At 38.3% G+C, this 19,557-nt stretch overlaps 1 protein-coding gene across 1 annotated transcript in view; it reads left to right on the top strand.

Annotated features, from left to right (window-relative positions):
• Positions 1-19,557, top strand: part of ltn1 (listerin E3 ubiquitin protein ligase 1) — an 84,855-nt gene that overhangs the window by 45,569 nt on the left and 19,729 nt on the right. The window contains exons 15-21 of the mRNA XM_055644455.1: positions 1,971-2,124; positions 2,363-2,564; positions 5,651-5,804; positions 10,167-10,274; positions 11,315-11,457; positions 17,497-17,647; positions 18,741-18,885. Coding sequence (XP_055500430.1) covers positions 1,971-2,124; positions 2,363-2,564; positions 5,651-5,804; positions 10,167-10,274; positions 11,315-11,457; positions 17,497-17,647; positions 18,741-18,885 — 1,057 coding nt within the window. The remainder of the gene's footprint in view (positions 1-1,970; positions 2,125-2,362; positions 2,565-5,650; positions 5,805-10,166; positions 10,275-11,314; positions 11,458-17,496; positions 17,648-18,740; positions 18,886-19,557) is intronic.

Below are 19,557 nucleotides of genomic sequence, written 5' to 3'. Positions count from 1 at the left end.
GTTGCGGATCAAATTGTAGCCCGTGGGGACAGCTCTTTCTTCAGGCCGCTACCAACAACAGGCCACGCTCGGTCACTGTAGAGCTCCCTCCCCTCTTGCCAGCTGCCGCTTCCCAGGTGGAATTTGTTGACGACTCCGGGGGTGAAGGTGGTGGAGTCGGCAGTGGAGGCGTGGGGAAAGAGACCGAGTGGACTGAGTACCAGGAGGAGGAGGGGGTGGTGGCAATGAGCGGACAAAGCAGATGGGAGGGAGCCCCATGGGGCCTGAAGAAAGCACTGTCCCCAGCAGCTACAGCATGAGCCACAAAAACAGCTGCGTCAACAGACTGCGCAGTGGGTGAAGAAGGGCCTGCTGGTGTATCTTGTGATTCGGGATTTGTTGAGCTTCTGCTGCTGGAATAAGTTAAATCACACACCGTGATTAAGATCCAAAGACTTTATTAACGTTATAGCATAGGTAACTTCATCTTAGCAGGTTACTCTAAAAGTGAGAGAGAAAGGGCAGGGAAGCTTTCTGTTAAACTAGTGGGCGTAGCTACAAAGTATGACTCATAACATGAGTCACTGATCTACAGGGTTGGTGTCGGAAAATGGGGCTCCAAGCAGCCAGGGAGGCGATGCGAGCCGGGGTGGCATCGGCAGATCCGTCTGCTATATCCAAAATCCATTATAAAAGGGTCCGTTAAAACAAGAGTTTGCTGTAATTCAAACTAAATGCCATTTATGATCCACTGCAACTTTAACTCATCAACTGTGTCTTTCTATCCTCCTGTGGATGAAATTTAAAATACTCATCAATAGTTCCCTCTACACTCCTATTTTTGAACTAAGAGTTAGTTCCTTTGGTGTCTCATGGTACTCTTACTCTCGCATCCTACTTTCCATTTATTGCACCTGCTCCATTCCCTGTTGTCATTTTGTGTTATAATCCCTAATGCCTCTACTGCAGTTTACACATTTACAAAGCATTTTGTAAACATATCCCTTCACCTAATTATTCTTCACCAATCCCAAAATTACTGAGGCACTCTAAAATAGTTTTCTTTGTGAAGACCAGTATAAATACAAATTTAAATCTGCCAAATAGCTTGGTGAAATGAGTATATTTACCTAAAGGTTATAAATAATTTTCCTCCAGAATGTTTATGAATAATCTAAATGCTTTGGCCCACTTTTACATATTTCAAATTATTTTCCTAGTTGTCGGTAGATAGGAGCAGGAAAAGGCCTCACACCTGCCCTACCATTCAATATGATCATGGCTGATCTGCCATTGGGTTCAATTCCCCTCTGTGCCAGAACCCCAAAGCTTGTGTACCCTGATCTTTCAAAGATGTGTCTTTACTTTAAATACTTTTATTAAGCTAACCTCCACACTCTAGTCAGAATTCCAGAAAATCGCCAAACTTTGTGAGTAGAAATGTTTATCTACCTCCACTTCAAGAGTCAGGAGTGTTTACTTGTCACATGTACCAGCAAAGGAACAATAAACTTTTTACTCACTGCAGCTAAACAGGTCTGTTAATGCAATACCATGCAAATAAATGTATTATTAAATAAAATAATAACCATAATACTAGGTAACCATCATAGTACAAAAGGATCATAAAATATCATAGTTGTTGAGCTTAGTGTTGGGTGGGTGCTAGGAAAAGGTTTCTTGAACCTGGTGGTCAAATACATGATCTGTTTTCTATTTTCAAATACATAAACAAATCATCATGAGTCATATTCAATCAAAATAATATGACCTGCCATCTGAATTTCTGAAATTTAGATGATATGATTAATTCAATCTGAATGGAAACAGGAAATTTCCATGGTTTAAAAGATTATTACCTGTAACAGTTATTGAACTATATTTTCTCCCATAATTAATTTTAAGACTTAAATTAAATGTATTGATAAGTGCTTGTGGAGATTTGATTATTTGTGGCGATGAGATAACATCCTCATTTTTTCTCTTGAAAGTCTGCAGGTGCTTCTTTCCTGTGTTCATACTTTGCTTGAAAAACTCCTGGAAGGAACTCGACCTCAGTCACTCAGTCATCTCAAAGTACTAGTTCAATGTATGACTCCAGACAATTCTGAGTGGGAAAATCTGAGGCAGAAACTTACTTTGCAGGTAATATCTAATCATCCAAGATATAAATGTTTTTTTTTTAATATATGCTTTTTTTGAATCCTTCCTTGAATTTTTATTAATTGAAAATGTAGCTTTCATCAAGAATGAAAATGATCATGTCTTGTTTGCAGTAACTGCATTAAGTTCTAATGTTTAGGTACATTTAGGTACATTTCTTAATAATGTATGAAAGTTTAATAATTTAAAAAAAACGCTTTAATATGTGTTTTATTCACAGTGGCTGAGTAAAGTGTTGCTGAAGGAACAAATAAGTCTGAACAGGGATGTGGTGTCCACTGGTTCTAATATTTACTCACCTGACAAAATACCAAATCATTTGTGCGCCACAACTTTATTATGCCACGTGTTATTGCAGATACAAGAAGCCAATATTTCTTTTGAACAGAAGGAAATTCACCCTGTCACATCCATATCACAAAGTTAGTTTGGTACATGAATATAAATAAATGTGTCATTGTGTTTTTTGATAATTCATTAGAAACTTCAGTATGCATTAACTAATCTGAACTTAAATATGTGGAAAATGTCGCTGTCAATTACAAGAAATGCCTTGGTATTAGAAATAGGACAACCTAAAGAGTTTATGAAATGATATTTACACTTGCTAAAAAATACTGCAGTGCTCATAGTTTGGCCCTGGTCGATTGCAATTAACCACCACTTTATACAAAGTAAAGCAATTCAAAAGAAAGGAAATGAAAATACAAATTTAACAGTCCCAATGGAATAGCTTTTCTTCCAGTATTTATGCTAAACATTTAAAATGTATTCTAATCGATTAGCATTCTTCAATGTCTGTTCTGAATACATCTCAGATTTTCTTACAATCAAATCACTTTGATTTATGGATAGAATCAAAACTATTTAACAAAATTTGTGAACAGTCCTGATCCAGAAGATTCAGTATCCTGAAATCTCACAATTTGCTTGATATTTATTTTTCCTTCATGTCTGTCTCCATAAACTAAACAGAATTATAAATTTCAACTTGTGCAACATTGTCGTGAAAAACCTTATTGTTGTAAATTGAATCGTAAACCATAAATATGCCACATTGGAAGTAATATAACATTTCTGCTCATTTTCACTTTGAATCCATGCTTACTGTCCTTGATTAAACACATATATCTGGATATACATTAACATTGGATCAATTTGTGCGTCAAATTCTCATGTGATATGATCAGCCAATCAAATAAATAATTCATGAAGTTCCTGCTTAAATCGATCCTGACAGATAATACCTCAAATTATTTTTAGTGAGTTCCTGGTTATCCTGGTTTTAGCAAATTAGAGTCAGATGAATTAAAACACTGTAAATTAAATGAAGTTATCAATACTTCTGTACCAATTTAACCCCTTAAGACTAAATCCCGCACTCCCCTGGCCTTGTGCACTGTATGATTTCTCACAGCTGGAGATGGATCTATCTGCTCATATCAAATTGCAATTAACAAATCTACTTGTAGGTTTGTCATAACTGATTAAACATGATAAAATAATCACATTATTATTAGTCATGCATAAACCTTGCCTTTAAATGTCTATAGGCTGTGCCATACAGCGTCATCTATTATGATTTATAGAATTACAGTGCATAGACACTTGCATCTCGTAACTCCAACTAATGTGATTTATTGTACTCCTCCTATTACAGTTTAAATCTAGCTTTTATGGTCAGCCACTTAAATTACAACGAGACTCATATTTCTTTCCATTATTGAAAGCTCAATTAGCTTTTTATTTTCACTTTTACATGTCACCAGATGTATCAAATGGCTGATACTATAATTTAATTGTATTTCTCACACTGATGGTTTATATTAATGAAGTAGTTGCTTTGCAAGATATTTATTTGTAATGAATAACAATTTTAAAAACGACTTCATAGGATTTTAAATCTACTTACTATGTTAGAAGAAGTAAGTTACTCGACTATAGTTCAAGCTAATGGTACAAAGCAGGAAAAATACAAATTCCTTTTAATAAGAGCAGTTTAGTGCGTATTTGAATGAATGATATGCTTTATTTTGCATACAGCAGTACACAAGTATCGGCACCACGAAAGTTACCAAAGTATAGGTTCTTTGTTATTTTAGTATCTGCTTCAACATACTGATTTAAAAATGAATTACCTTTCACATTGTGCATTGCTTTACGGTCAAATCTTTTAAAATGTATCTATTTTAGTTTCTTCATTTCAACATATAGGGTACATTGCTATGAGGTTAGCAGGTCCCACAGCAACCTTCTCAGAGATGCCCCTTTAAAAATTATCTTGTTGCTCTTATATTATCATCCTTGTTTTATCTTTCCTTATTCCTGCCTTCACGGAGGCCCTTGCTGTCTTTCTGAGTAAGATAATCTTGTGAACAGCATCACACCCATTTTAATCCTATGAATACTCAATGAGTTCTATAACAGATTTTGCAGTTGAGTCTTGAAAAATAGACACGTTCCAGGTTTGCTATTACAGAATTTTAATGACCCTGATGTACCATGTCTCAGATGGTGAGCCAAACTTTATATTTCCCGAAGGTCATTGCTGCAGATTTAAAGGATTTATTCTACTCTCTGGGATTTAGTTGGCCACCAGCCAAAAACATTCACCAAACAAATATGCCCAACATCTGACACCACCCACGTGGCCTTATTTTTACAGGCTTCTTTAAATTTTAGGGTATTGGCACTTCACGACACCTCTTCATCTGGTGTGTTTACCATCAGTCCCACCTGTCATCATTCCTGATGGTAGCAGTTGATGGAATGGGAAGCATGTGAGCATTCATTTCCAATCACCAGTTCAGAACTTGTGATAGCAGAGATATAAATGTTTATGTTCTGCTCAAGGGCTGCATTTGGTGGCCATTTAGATTTTTCTGCAGAGTAAACGTTGATAAGCAAGACGGTGATTTCACTTAAAAAATATATTTCCTCACTTGCGGACAGATTTTCTCAACATTTTCAGTGTTCATGTACAATGGTAAGGTAGTAATAAAACATGAAAAGGTAATAAGACACCTGTTAGTCTCCTAAATAATTAAGTAACTAGCTAAAAGTGGTTAAATGACTGGCTGCAGAAATTCTCATCACGTTTAAACATTATATGAATGAATGTGTGCTTGAAGAGCCAATATCTACATGGTCACAGATCTTGGCTGAAAGGTGGGATTAGGTTGGATAGCTCTTTTTCAAATGGCACAGATCAAAATATCTCTGTTGTCGTATAATTTCTATTATTCTAACATTTAAAATTACTTGGTGTAATATTTAATTTTTGGGAGTTCATAGATATAATGTTGATAGATTTGATGTTTTTATGTATGTTTCGTGCTAGTTGTTTGGCTTGTCCTTTAGATTGATGCTGATCTGACTTAGTTTTATTGTTTCAAATATTGTGATAGCATTGTAACAATTATGTAAATTAATAGGAACGGTGGTGGACTGTCTTATTTTACATAAAATATATATTAAAATGTTCTAATTTTGTTCATCATTTTGGTAGTTGCTGCAGAGATGTTCTACGCTTTGCAGTGGTGTGAAGAAATGAAAGACTTTTGCCCTACGATTTCTATATATCATGAACTACTACTGCACTTTGACATTATTCAGCAGCTGAAGAAAGCCTGTAGCGCAACATGGGAAATTCTCTTTAGCAGGTACTAAAATTGATTTTCTGGTTTAACTTACCTTTTCATTGCAATAAAATCTAATGAATACATCAAGATTACAAGCACATAACTTTAAGGGGAACATTTATTTCCCTTTAAAAGAGTCAAGATGATATTGATGGTGTCAAACATGCCAGACTACACTAATAATCAGTGTATCCACCATGGAACCATTCTCCGTTGAAAATAGGTGTTAAAAAAGACTATACTGCCCCTATACTTTTTTTTCAATCTTTCATGTCACATCACCAACAAGCTTTCCACTGGAGTGAGAAAGCTGTATAGCCTGAGACGGCTACACTTCAGATCCAAGTTACCTATACTTCAATAGTTAATCAGCGGTATGCTGATGACATTAATATTTGCTGAAAACCAAGCCATTGCTGACACATTTATTGATGAATAGTAGTGGATGGGCATAACACTAGGCATCCACAAAACAAAGGTTGTATGCTACAAACAACAAATACCTGTTGCCCTACGTCACTCTGCCTTCCAATGTTTAAGGGTTGTGGTGAGATACTGGTAAATCTAGACAAGTTCTTGCATCTCAGAAGCCATGTTTTGGTGATGATATGAAATTCATTGCCCACTTCACTGTGCCTGTACAGCCGTTTAGATGATCAAGGATAAGATAGTTGAAGACAGAGATCTCAAAACTGGCACAAAACTACCTGAAAAAATATTGTCAACGCTGTCCCCCCCTTGCAAAATCCATGAAGTTCATTGAAGGACAAGCAAACCAATGTCCATGTCCACCTCCAGGCCAGAATCCATACTTTTGAGGCCCTAGTTTTACTTTGTTGGCTAAGTTTCTCTGGCTACACTATTCATATGTCCTACACCAGACAACCAATGACAGGTAGACAAGGGAAAAGATTCAAGGAAAGGTTCAAAGTGATGGAGTGATTCAGCGAATCAGATAGCATCTCTGGAGAACATGGATAGTCGATGTTTTGGGTCGGGCAACTTCCTTGAAAAAATGCAACATCCTCACTGACTCTTGGGAATGGCTGGCCCATGATCAGTCAAAGTAGAGAAGTGTCACTTGGTTTTAGTTTTAATAATCTTACGGCATCGAATTTGAAAGAACAATAAAGCTCTTCCAAGAACAGCATTAGAAATGGACCACTTCATAAACTAACACCCGTTTGGCTATCGCCGACCCCTTCTGTGGAAGAGTCCGTAGTTCTCATATATGCCACATTCGCACCTGATAACACAAATATCAAGAAGCTCAACACCATCCAGGAGAAAGCAGTCCACTAAATTAGTATCCCCATCCACCGCCATGTGCTTAAGTTCCCTGCACCATTCATGAAGTTCATTGGAAGGACAGGCAAACCAATGTCCATGTCCACTTCTAGGCCAGAATCCATACTTTTGAGGCCCTAGTTTTACTTCGTTGGCTACGTTTCTCAGCCACATTGGTTGCAGTGACAGATGTCACAAGTTTGGAAGGTGCTGTCAGAGAAACCCAGTGAGCAATTGGAATGCATTTTGTAGATGACACATACTGCGGACATTGTGCAGCAATGGTGCAGGGAACTTAAGCACATGGCGGTGGATGGGGATACTAATTTAGTGGACTGCTTTCTCCGGGATGGTGTTGAGCTTCTTGATATTTGAGAGTTATCAGGTGCGAATGTGGCATATATGAGAACTACGGACTCTTCCACAGAAGGGGTCGGTGATATCAGTTTTAGAGACAATCAAGCAAATACATTTGCTTAGGATGCTGCTGATCACCCCTTATAAAAGCAAATTTATTCTCTGTTAATGATCTCATAGACCCATCTAAGTACACTGATCTTTACAATGGGTTGATTTACAATTTTGAATGGAATATTTGTTGCTAGTTGAATTCTTTGTTTGAATTGTTGCGAGAACTATTCCAGGAATCTGACCTATTGACAACATAGCTGCAATGATAACATTCCACGATTAGATGGACTATGACTTACAAAAAAAACTTGGAGGGGATATTATTCCCACCATATTGCTGTTCTTAGTTTTGGCATTAAGGATGAGCATGGAGCTTTTTAAAAAAAAAATAATAAAAAAATCATTTCTTGAGACATTGCTAAACAAAATTCAGCGATAGACAGCAGTCCAATTATAGATATCAAATATCTAATGGACTTGCAAAAATTGATTTTTTTTTGTTTATTCTGTGATTGCAGAAAGTTGAAAAGGAAATGCAAAAAAACAGGCACTGTCAATGTAAAGGATCTCATTTTTCAGCTATGATCCAATTCTGCATGAATAATAGAATAATCAGAAATACTTAACAAGGTCATAGAGTCATAGTCATACAGCATGGAAACGGGCTCTTTGGTCCAACTTGTCCCTGCTGACCAAGATGCCCCATCTACACGTCCCATCTGTCTGCATTTGACCCGTATCCCTCTTAGCCTTTCCTATCCATGTACCTGTCCAAATGTTATTTAAATATTTTTATGGAAGTGGTGCGTGTGCAGATGTGGTGAAGATGTCGCTATTTAGAGCATACTGCACACCACTCTACACTGCGCACCTGTGGTCGAACTATGGAATGACAAGTTTGCAGAGACTAAAGGTGGCATATAACGATGCCATGAGAACACTGCTAAGGAAACCTAGATGGTGTAGTGCCAGTAATATGTTTGTGGCTGCAGGAGTCAGTACTTTAGAAGCTATCCTAACACATCCCATGTATAAATTCATTTGCAGGAGAAATGACTCTAAAAATATAATTATTGTGGCCTTGTCAAACATAAGGGTTAGCACTACACGCTACGAATCCCAGCTGTGGAGACACTGGGATCGTTATCTCGTTGTAGGACATTGATCATTCTTTTAATCTGGATTTTTAACTTTTGTATTGTGGTTTTTAAAAAATATATAATTTATGATGCTTTTATGTGATATACTAAGATTTTATATGTACTTTATGATATTTAATATGCAATGCATTTTTTAATGTAATGTTGCCCCTTGTCTGGACCTCGAGTCCGTAATAAAGTTTATTATTTATTATTATTATTATTATTATAGTACCTGCCTCAATTGCCTCCTCTGGGCAGCTCGTTCCTTATGCCCACCACACTGTGTGAAAAAGGTGCCATATGGATCATTTAAATTTATTCCTCTCTATTCTTTAAACCTATGTCCTCTGGTTCTTAATTCCCCTACTCTGGGTAAAAGACTCTGTGCATTCACCCTATCTATTCACCCCTTAATCTTATACACCTCTATAACATCGGCCTTCACCCTCCTCCACTCTGAGAAATATAGTCCTAGGCTGCCCAACTTCTCAGCAATCCGTCTTGGCAATATCCTCATAAATCTTCTCTGCACTCTTTCCATCCTAACAACATCAATCCTGCAATAGGGTGACCAAAACTGAACACAATACTCCAAATGCAGCCCAGTCAATATCTTGTACCGCTGTAACATAGCATTCCAACTTCTATACTCAATACCCTGACTGATGAAGGTCAATGTACTAAAAGCCTTCTTGATCTCCCTGTCTATACATGACACCGCTTTCAAGAAACTATGCATCTATACTCTTAGGTCCACCTGTTCTACAATACTCTCCAGGACCCTGCCATTCACTGCGAAGGTCCTGCCCTGGTTTGACTTCCCGAAATGCAACATCTTGCACTTATCTGCATTAAACTCTATTAACCATTCCTCAGCCCACTTGCCCAACTGATCAAGATACCGCTGACATTTTTGATAACCATTTTTGCTATTTATGATACCACCTACTTTATTGTCTTCAAGCCTTCTACATTCACATCCAATCATTGATATAAACCATGAACCGCAATGGGCCTAACACTAATCCCAGAGACATACCCCCTAGTCACATGTTTATGTTCATAAAACAGATTGCTTGTGTTGACCATTATTCAGTCACAAAAGAGTAAGTGGACATGATTAAAAATAATGCATTTTATTTAAAATCAATAACATTTGTATATTAAGAATGATATGTTATAAAATTAATCTCTCGAAGATAAGTGATAATGTAATATTTATGTATCATTGCAATAACTCATTTGACATTGAGTAGAACAAGTAGAGTAGAATAAAAATCTTGATTTATCTAAAAATGGAATTATTTTGTCAGACTGAATGTTCTTCATCTCTAAAATATATTTGATCAAGAGAGGAACTTAAAGTTGCTCATTATAAGATTTTCTCATTGGTTTATATAAAAGATCAGTAAAACAGAAATATATTTTTGCTGCTGGAATGTGTTTTACTATTTATCTCAATGTAGTTCATCTGCCATTTCATGTCACACAAATCTACAATATACAAGCACAAGAAATATATAGATATTTTTTTTTCAAACAGGTCATTAGAGAAAGGGTTACTCTGGGCTTTAACCACTTCTGAGTATATTGCTGAAACCAAATTGGATAGTAGTTACAACCTAAAACAACTGTATGGTACTGTGGAAAGGTAAGAATTGTTCAAGAACTTTTGTCAGTTGTTGGTTAAATTACATGTATTGTCTCTCCACCTTCATTGTTCTTTGTGAACTTGAGGGAGTGGCTATATTAGTTTTATTGCCTTTTGTTTATTCCGAAAGAAATAATTGGATTCAGAACCTTGAATATTTCACTGAGTACAAATCAATTTTACATGGCTTTGCTCATGGCATATATACTTTTTGTACTAATTTGTGAGTTGTATTGTAACACACATTCACTGATGGAAAAACTGTTTTTTTTTATTCTAAGAGTTAGAATATCAAAAATATATACTGTCAATAGCACTATCACTCTGCTATTTATTTATTGCAGAGGGATATGTCATAGAATCAAACTTGCTTACCTTTTACTTTTTTTACCTCTTTAAAAAAATCATGAATGCAGCTATCCTTGTTATTGTAATACTTAGTTCCAGTAACCTCTTTTTCTTATTGAGCCATTTTCCAATATGCTATTATTGTCACACTATTGTATTCCTATTGATTTTACTTATTCTGTTTGCACTCGCTTTGCTTGGGCCCAAATTCATTTGTTGCCAGCTGTTCCATCCATACTTACTGTTTGTGGAAGGGATGAGGAATTTAGCGTAGCCCAGGTTCCTTACAAATTTGATTCTTTGTCATTGGTATTCTTTGTGGAGCTGCCTTCCCCAAAAACATATGGATGGTCAATTGATGTGGGGTGCTTTGTGCCAACTCCTATGTTCTCAATTTAGAATGTCAGTCATTGAGCATGGGTCTGCCCTTTAAATTTCATGGCTGTTTCTATGCTTCCTTGGTGCAGCTATGGATTCATGGAAGTAAGTGCACTCCTTTCTGTGGATGAATAATTTTGGACAGTTTCAAAAGTATAACTGTATTGGAAGTACCAGCAAAGTTCCTGCTAAGTTGGGATATTGGTGTTGTGAGATGATTTACTTGTAATTCTTTGCCTGAAAGAAACAGTTTCGCTGAAGTATTGGCACTTACTTTTTTGTCATTACTAAAACATTTGAATTTCCTATTCCAGATTTTTCCCTTTGACTGAAGCAAGTCTGCATACAATCCAGAATATTATTCCATCGCTGCTTCAGGAAGACAAAGATCTTCTTTTGTTCCAATGTATTGCAAAACTTTCTACGAGCGAGGGTTCAGAAATTACAAGTATTGATGGTCAGTAATTTGCTTTATTCTTTCAATATCATAACATACTTCTTTAAAAGAAGTTGGAGGGAGGGTGCACAATGGTTCGACCTGCTGCCTCACGAATCTAGGGATCCGTATTTAATTCTGGAATTGGGCTCTCTGTGTAATCACATGGGTTTCCATTGGATATGCCCCCATATCCCTAAGATGTACTCTTGGATTAATTGGCTACAGTAAATCACCTCAAGAGTTGGGAGTGTTTCATAACCATGTGCATTTGAAATTCTTGCTGCAGTTTTATAGGAACATTAATGATACATCACAACGGATAATTTATTGTATTATTGATTACTGTATATAGTTATACTGGGTAATCAGATCAAGACAATGCATTCCAAAGTATATGATGCAATCTAAATAAAGCCCAGAGTAGATCATTGCTGAAATGGGCTTGTGGTTAGGGTTGTGCAATATAGATCAAGAGCCTGATGGTTGTTAGAAAGAAGCAGTTTTTGAACCTGGATATTATGGTTCTTAGATTCCCATTCCTTCTTCCTGATGGCAGCAGCGAGATGAGAACGTAGTGAGAGTCTTTGATCTTAGTTTAATTTAGAGGTACAGTACGGAAACAGGCCCTTTGGCTAACTAAGTCTGCGTTGACCAGCAATTCCCGTACAGTAGCCCTATCCGACACTAGGACAGTTTCATTTTTACTGAAGCCAATTAACCTACAAGCCTATGGAGTGTGGAAGGAAACCGGGGCACCTGAGGAAAGCCGTTGTGGTCACAGGGAGAGCGTACAAACCTCTACAAAAACCATTCATTGTCACGATCAAACTCGGGTCTCTGGCGCTGTAAGGCAGCAACTCTACCGTGCTGCCCAGTTTCTTCTTTTAGGCAACACTTTCTGCAGATCCCCTCAATGGTGAAGCGGTCATTACCCATGATGGACCGGACAACATCTACCACATTCTGCCACCTTCTTCATTCTTGGGTGTTCGAGTTACTTAGCCAGGTGGTGATGCAACCAGTCAGTATACTCTCTACAATACACCTACAGAAGTCCGATAAAGTATTCAACAACATGTAGTGCAGGTTATCCTCTGTGCGCCTGCAGATGTTCAAGAGAACATTCATTGACATACTGAATCTTCTCAATTTTACACTGAAGTGAAGGTGTTGATGGATTTTCTTTATGATTGCCTTGGTCTACTGGACCCAGGACAGATCTTCAGAGATGTCCAGGAAGTTATTGACTATCTCTAATTGACTTTCTCCATCGCAAACCTGTTGATGAAGACTGGTTTTGAAACTTATGTTTTCCCCTTCTAAAGTCAACATCAGCTTTTTGATTTTGCTGACATTGAGAGTAAGGTGGTTGTTCAGGCACTATTCAATCAGATGATCTATCTCCCTCCTGTACTTTGACTCATCATTACCTATTATTTGTCCAACAATGCTGGTATCATCAGTACCAGTTTTCAAAATATTTTGACAGAACAGATAATATTGAAACATTTCCTCATGCTTTTTTTTCGATCCTTGCTGCTTGTTATAATGTTATCTTTAACTTTTAATAAACGTGGTTATCCAAAGTTCGAATGCATGTTCATGCTACTATTCCGGTCGCTGACGAGCATTGGCTCAGAGTAAACAGTGCTTTGAATTTTTAATTGTGTTTAAATTTATTTATTATTCTTCCTTTTCCCTTTCCTTCATGCTTCAGGTGCCTTGATTGTCCCAGGATTTAATGAATTTATTAATTCTTCCTCTTTGAACCCCAAGCTCCATAGAAGGTCCTTCTTATCCCCACGTTATCTGCTTATCAGTCAATAGCATTCAACCATTTTCAAAAAGCGCAAATGGCTGTCACCCTCAACTGGTTTCCTGCATATTTCATATTTCATTGATGAGGATAATCATTGTTTCATCATTGCCATGTGTCAATGTGTCTTAGACCTGCTCACAATTATGTAGCGTTTAACCAAATACTTCACACATAGAGATTTTGAATTTTTTTTTAAATCAAGTTCATTGCCAGACCTTTTTAGGGAGGCTGTAATCCTTGTATAACCAGTGAAGTTAGAGCATTGACATACACAGAGAACTGAATATTGTGCATTTTATTTATTTTTTGTTACTTTAATTAAATGTTATACATTCTAGATGTGGACAGGAGATGGCAGCAGTATTTTACCATCCAAAACGTTTTTTTTCTTAATGGGAAAAATATACTATGGCGTATTAGGTGGAGATGTGGGGCCTAAACAACATGTAATAAACTTAGCATGTATTGCAAAAGAGTGCCAATCCATTCATTTGAAATTTAATTTGAAAGTAAGAGGTCTAATCGGAAATATTTTATTACAGTCTCAATAGAACATGTAAACTATGCAAAATTATATCATTTGTTCAGCCATCTTGCGGCATCATATATTCTGTATTTCATGCTTCAAAATATTGGCACTGAAACAAAGCAAACTGATTATGTTAATGCAAAATTAGGTTATGTTAATAAATAAAGGAAATGAATAATACAAAAAGATATTCCATCAGGGGCTTCCACAGGATAGTAAACAAAGGCAATATATAATTCTGCTGAACAGAACAAGAAATCTAAAGCTCTCATCAGGGCTGTGATAAGCTTTCTCATTTTAGCCACGGGATCGTAGGAACACCTTTGTTGACCTTTGTGACCTTGAGCAGAATATCTGAATTAAACCATGACTTCATTCCTGTTTGATACCCAGTGTAAACAAGTGCATGGACATTGTATGGTGTATAAGTCAGCTTTAATCATCAGTCATAGTGTCACAGTACAATACATGTTAGTTCCACTCTACCACTAGTGCGACCACGTAATAAAGGAAGTGAGTGTTAATATGAAGTGTTCAATAGAGTGGAATTAGTGGTAGTACATTACTCTGATTGGTTCACATGCAATAACCGATCTATACCCAGTGACCCCCTCGTGATTGAAAATGGCAAATGTAAAAAAGAAGAGCTTGATTGTACTGGCCCGTTGTTTTCTCCCAGAACATCAAATATATGCAGATTTTGTTGGCAGTAGTACTGTCTGATATTACAAAATTATAATACATTAATGAGCAGCATGGGACAGTTTAGAGTCCTAGTCATTGTAAATAAATGTGTGCATACCAAAAAGGATTTCTGCAAGTAGATGTAATATGCATTAATTGTTGGTTCACTAGATAATTTGTTGATAGAATAGCTACCCCTCCCTGCAAGTTGTAACCCAAAAATAATTCTTCTGGATTTTTCTGACTGATGTGTTTTACAAAAATGTTTGCAAATAAATGATGTTGAATTGGAGTACAGAATAGACATTCAACCCAAATGCCCATGTTAGTATTTATAATCTAGACTTTGTCTTGTAAATATCCTTCCTCTCTTCCTCATATACTTTCCAATCTTTCCCTTACGATAATTGAAATGATTCACCACAACAACTCATTTTGTAGCAGATTTCATATTTCTAAGTAATAGAAACAGAATGTGGCCATTTGGCCCACCGAGTCTACTCCACCATTCAATCATGGCTGATCTATCTTTCATCTCAACCTCATTTTTTTGCCTTCTCCCCGTAAGTTTTGCCAGCCTTGTTAATCAAGTACCGATCAGTCTCTACTTTAAAATACCCCAAAACTTGGCTTCCACAACCGTCTATAGCAATGAATTCCACAGATTCACAACCATCTGGCTAAAGAAATGCTTCGCCATCTTATTTGTAAAGGTACATCTTTTATTCTGAGGCCGTGCCCTCTGGTGCAAGACTCCCACTCGAGGAAATAGCTTCTCATCCACTCTATCCAGGCCTTTCAGTGAACGGGACAATGATATCTGTCCCATCAGACTCGAGTGCGCCTCTTCCCAGGGTCACTGTTACGGAAGTTAGATTGGCCTTCCTGAGGGTAAACCCGCGGAAAGCAACGGACACAGACGGCGTCCTGGCCGTGTCCTGAACTGTACGAACCAGGCACGTGCTGTCAATGTAGGCAAGGTCGGCACTGCCTACCCTGCCTAAAATAGTAAAATGGTAATTAATAAAATGGTAATTAATTAAATAATAAAGGCATGGGAGAATAATGCCTACCTAAGAAAGGATTTCTTAGGTAGGCATAATTCTCCGTGCCTTTCATCCGCAGTACATGTAACTCGCGAAGGTCTGTGCAGCTGACGTGCCGTCGACGCTGCTTCAAGCCGTCAATTTCCCGGGTACTGAGGCAGCTGAAATTCTGCCTTTGCAGTACTGTGCATGCGCTGCATCATACTGCACATGCGTAGCACAAGTTTCTTGGCGGGTTTTTCAAAAATGGATTGCCATTATCTCAAGAGTATCTTAAGAAACAAAGAGAGAAGAATGGAGTTTGTGTACAAATTATGTGGTAAATATATTTCTTGGTGCTATATGTTTTTAAATACTGTATTTCCCGACAATGAAGACGCTATTTATTACCCAAAAATAAGGCACGAAAATTTACATGCGTCTTGGAAGCCGAAGTTGGAAGGTTGTTAGCCAAGAAAGATAGACTTGGCTATCCCTCAGTAAAGCAACATCAAGAACAAAGCCAAGTCTATCCCTCATTGCTGGCAGCTGATGGGAAGCGGCTGTACAAGGACAGCGCCGCTGGGGAGGGGAGAGTTCCTTTCACAGCGTGTGCGGAGTTTGACCCGGGGTAAAGATGCGGGTAGGGCAGGAGCGTTGAGAAGGAGGGGGTCGGGGATCATGCCAGCAACTCACTTGCCGCAATGCTCCTGGCGCGGAGCCACCACTTTGTGGCCAGGGCGAGAAGTAGCTCGGGTGGTTGCGAGCGGCCGCCGGGACCAGACAGTGGAACCGGCCACTACCTCAGCTCCTTCTGCCGGCCCCCGTTCACCTCTGGCAGTGCTCTCCATCTGAAAACCTCCCTCCTGTCGCTCACCGGCCTCACTCATGTCAGCTGCTTTGCTCAAATCCTCAAATTCCAACAGCGCAATCAAGGGGCCAATTGAGGTTACTCGGCTGTCGAAATTTAAGGATTTGCGGGAAGCAGCTGACATGAGCAAAGCCGGCGAGTGGCAGGTGAGAGATGTTCAGACGGAAAGCACTGCCAGAGGTGAGCGGGCCGGCAGAATGCGCTGAATGGCGACCAGTTCCGCTGCCCTGTCCCGAGGCCACTCGCAGCCACCCGAGCTGCTTCCCTCCCCAGCCATAATGTGGTGGCTCCACGCCCGGAGCGCCCGGCAGCAGTGAGGTAGTGAGTTACTGGCATGATCCCCGACCCCCTCCTTCTCAATGCTCCTGCCCTCCCCGCAACCTTACCCCTGGCCAGACTCCCCACACGCTGTGAATGGAACTCTCCTCCCAATTTGTCCCTTGAACAAGTATTGTCATAAGATCACAACTGATTCAACTTGTCCCGATGTGCTACTGTTTTTCCCACCATCTCTCCACCTGCCGTCACCCCTCCACCCATTCAGTAATTCAGAATGAAGGAGATTTGTAAGCCTTGGGCAAATTGCTTTCCGAAGCAGTTGAAAAGCTTAAGAAAAATTCTATGTCCCACCAGCCTTCTTTCAAAATTTAGCAACTCAAAATGGGGGTGCGTTTTCATTGCGGGGAAATAAGGTACTTTATTAAGAGATTTGGCTTTGAGTTTGTCGTGTATTATTTAGTGGCACTATCCATATTATTTTTCTTCTTTACTTTTTTAATATATTTCTAACCTGTTTATGTTCCTGATTACCAGGTCTAAAGTAATCTCCATTTTTAACTTCTGTCATTTTCTCCAATGCTAGATCTTGTGCACATCTCCTAAAACTCCCTTGTGGCTTCTTTGCATCAGATCCACCTTTTGGATAAAATCTCTTCTTGTTTAAATAATTATTTTCATCAATCTCTTTATGACTGTCATGTCTTTCTTAAAAGTATAGTGCCCCAACTTAAACTTTGTGCTTCAGTACTCTCAATGATTTAAAATAATTTTATATTGACTTTATTGTGAATATCTATCTTTAGCTTGATAATCACCTGTATACAATGTATTCTGCTTGGATTCAACATAGGAGGGTTTGGAAGCCTTGCTGTTATAAATAGCTATTTAAAGGAAGGAGTCACTGAAGGTGGCCACGTTCTCCATGATCAGTTGTTTTTAGATACGTTAAATATAATTATGGGATGGAGAAATCACGAAGAAGAAATCTTTTTATTTGACAGGTAAGATGGATTTTCTAAGATTTTACCTCACCCCCCCCGGCACCCATACACTGCAAAGAATGAGCCAAGGAGAAATCCATTGGAAATTAGCAAAACAACTGAACAGGCCGTTTAGAACTGAGATGAAAAAAACCTTTTCACCCAGAGTTGTGAATTAGTGAATTCTCTGCCTCAGAAGGCTGTGGAGGCCGATTCACTGGATGCATTCAAAAGAGAGTTAGATACTCTTAGGGCTCGCGGAATCAAGGGATATGGGGGGAATGCAGGAACGGGGTACTGATTGTGGTGATCAGCCATGATCACATTGAATGGTGGTGCTGGCTCAAAGGGCTGAATGGCCTACTCCTGCACCTTGTTTCTATCACCTCATTATCATCACAGCATATTCCTGCAGTTTTGAATAAAGATTTAAATTAGAAACATCCTCGATTCTCATTCTAAATGTTACCTAATTTGATTTGTTCTCCTAAAATAAAACTGAGAAACAGAGGGAACCTTTACAGTTACACAGATAAAATGCTTCTTTCCCAAGCAGTTGAAAAGCTTAAGTGGTGTTCAACCCAAATCATTGCCTTGTGTACTTCATGCTTATTGACTATAGTTAAATATTGATAGGAATTATCTCCCTGCCCACCATCGTAAAGAAAATGGGCAAGAAATTATGGAATTGTTTATAAATTTAATAAAGTTTTTAACAGATTGATTTTTTTTGTTTATAACTACTGTAGTGGCCTGGACGCGGTCAGAAAAAGGCTACATTCAAAAGTTCTTTAATGATGGTTATGGCATCCACTCACAACGTGTTCCACTGAAGGGACGAAAAACTCCCAGAAAACCCCTGAGCAGGAACCGGAAGCCTGTGGGCAGTCCCTCGTTCATGTCCCTCAAGTGCCGAGAGGGATGACCCATGGAGTGGCCTAATATCCAGGGGCCTCCACACTACCATCGTTTAATTTCCAATGATAATTACTTTGAAGAGTGTGCCGTTACTAATATTTTGATAAATGTGTGATATAATAATTTTCAAATGATTCTGTGGTTGAATACAGCAGAAACTTTTGACACCTTTTTAACATCACTGCTTTCTCTCCAGCACTTTAAAAAATCCACAACCTCATTTGCTTGGAATCAACGTGGAAATTCTTCGCTTTCTGAGATTGTTGATCAAGTATTTACCAACTTTACTAACAAATGAACAGTGGGATTTCATCATGTGTTCCATTATGATGTGGTTGGAGGTGAGGTTTAGAATAATAATAATAGAAAATTGTGATATTGTGGTCCTTTAATTGGACTAATTACAAAGTACGGTACATGGCTTGTTACAAAATGCTAATTACAAAATATATTGCAAATATATGGAACATGTACTTGTTCTTTAATGTTGTTGTAACTTAAAGGAAACAGAAACATTATTAGATTGCAGTGTAGGAATAACTGACATTCTCAGCTTTCTCTGTTTAATAATTGGCCAGTAGCAACCAGCATTGTGATTAATTTGTAATTAATTTATTAGCTAAGTATGTTAACATACAAGGAATTTGATTTGCCAACAGTCATTTAAAAAAACAACAAGATACAAAACCACATAAAAATTATACATAGACTTAAACAGCCACCACAACTGTGTGTGTGAATCCCCTGTTGAACAAGCATAACCAGAGGCCCACAGCCATCAGTGTCCGGCCACACACACACTCCTTCACTGTGATGTGACCAGAGTTGTACTGCACTGTCACTCTCTCTGTAGTCCCTGTCTGCCCCAACGGCGTCCACACTCGCACTGGACTCTGGGATGTCCTCATGGAGCTATGTTCCCGCAAACATTGAGATCGCTGCACGCACAGCACTCCCTCCGTCCTCACCAGTGCAAGCAGCACGTCCATCTTGTTTTTTCGGTGACCTCACAT

The sequence above is a fragment of the Leucoraja erinacea genome, chromosome 13 (assembly GCF_028641065.1).
Source record: "Leucoraja erinacea ecotype New England chromosome 13, Leri_hhj_1, whole genome shotgun sequence".
Taxonomy (NCBI): domain Eukaryota; kingdom Metazoa; phylum Chordata; class Chondrichthyes; order Rajiformes; family Rajidae; genus Leucoraja; species Leucoraja erinaceus.
The sequence above is the reverse complement of the archived record's forward strand: the minus strand, read 5'-3'. Positions and strand labels throughout refer to the sequence as shown.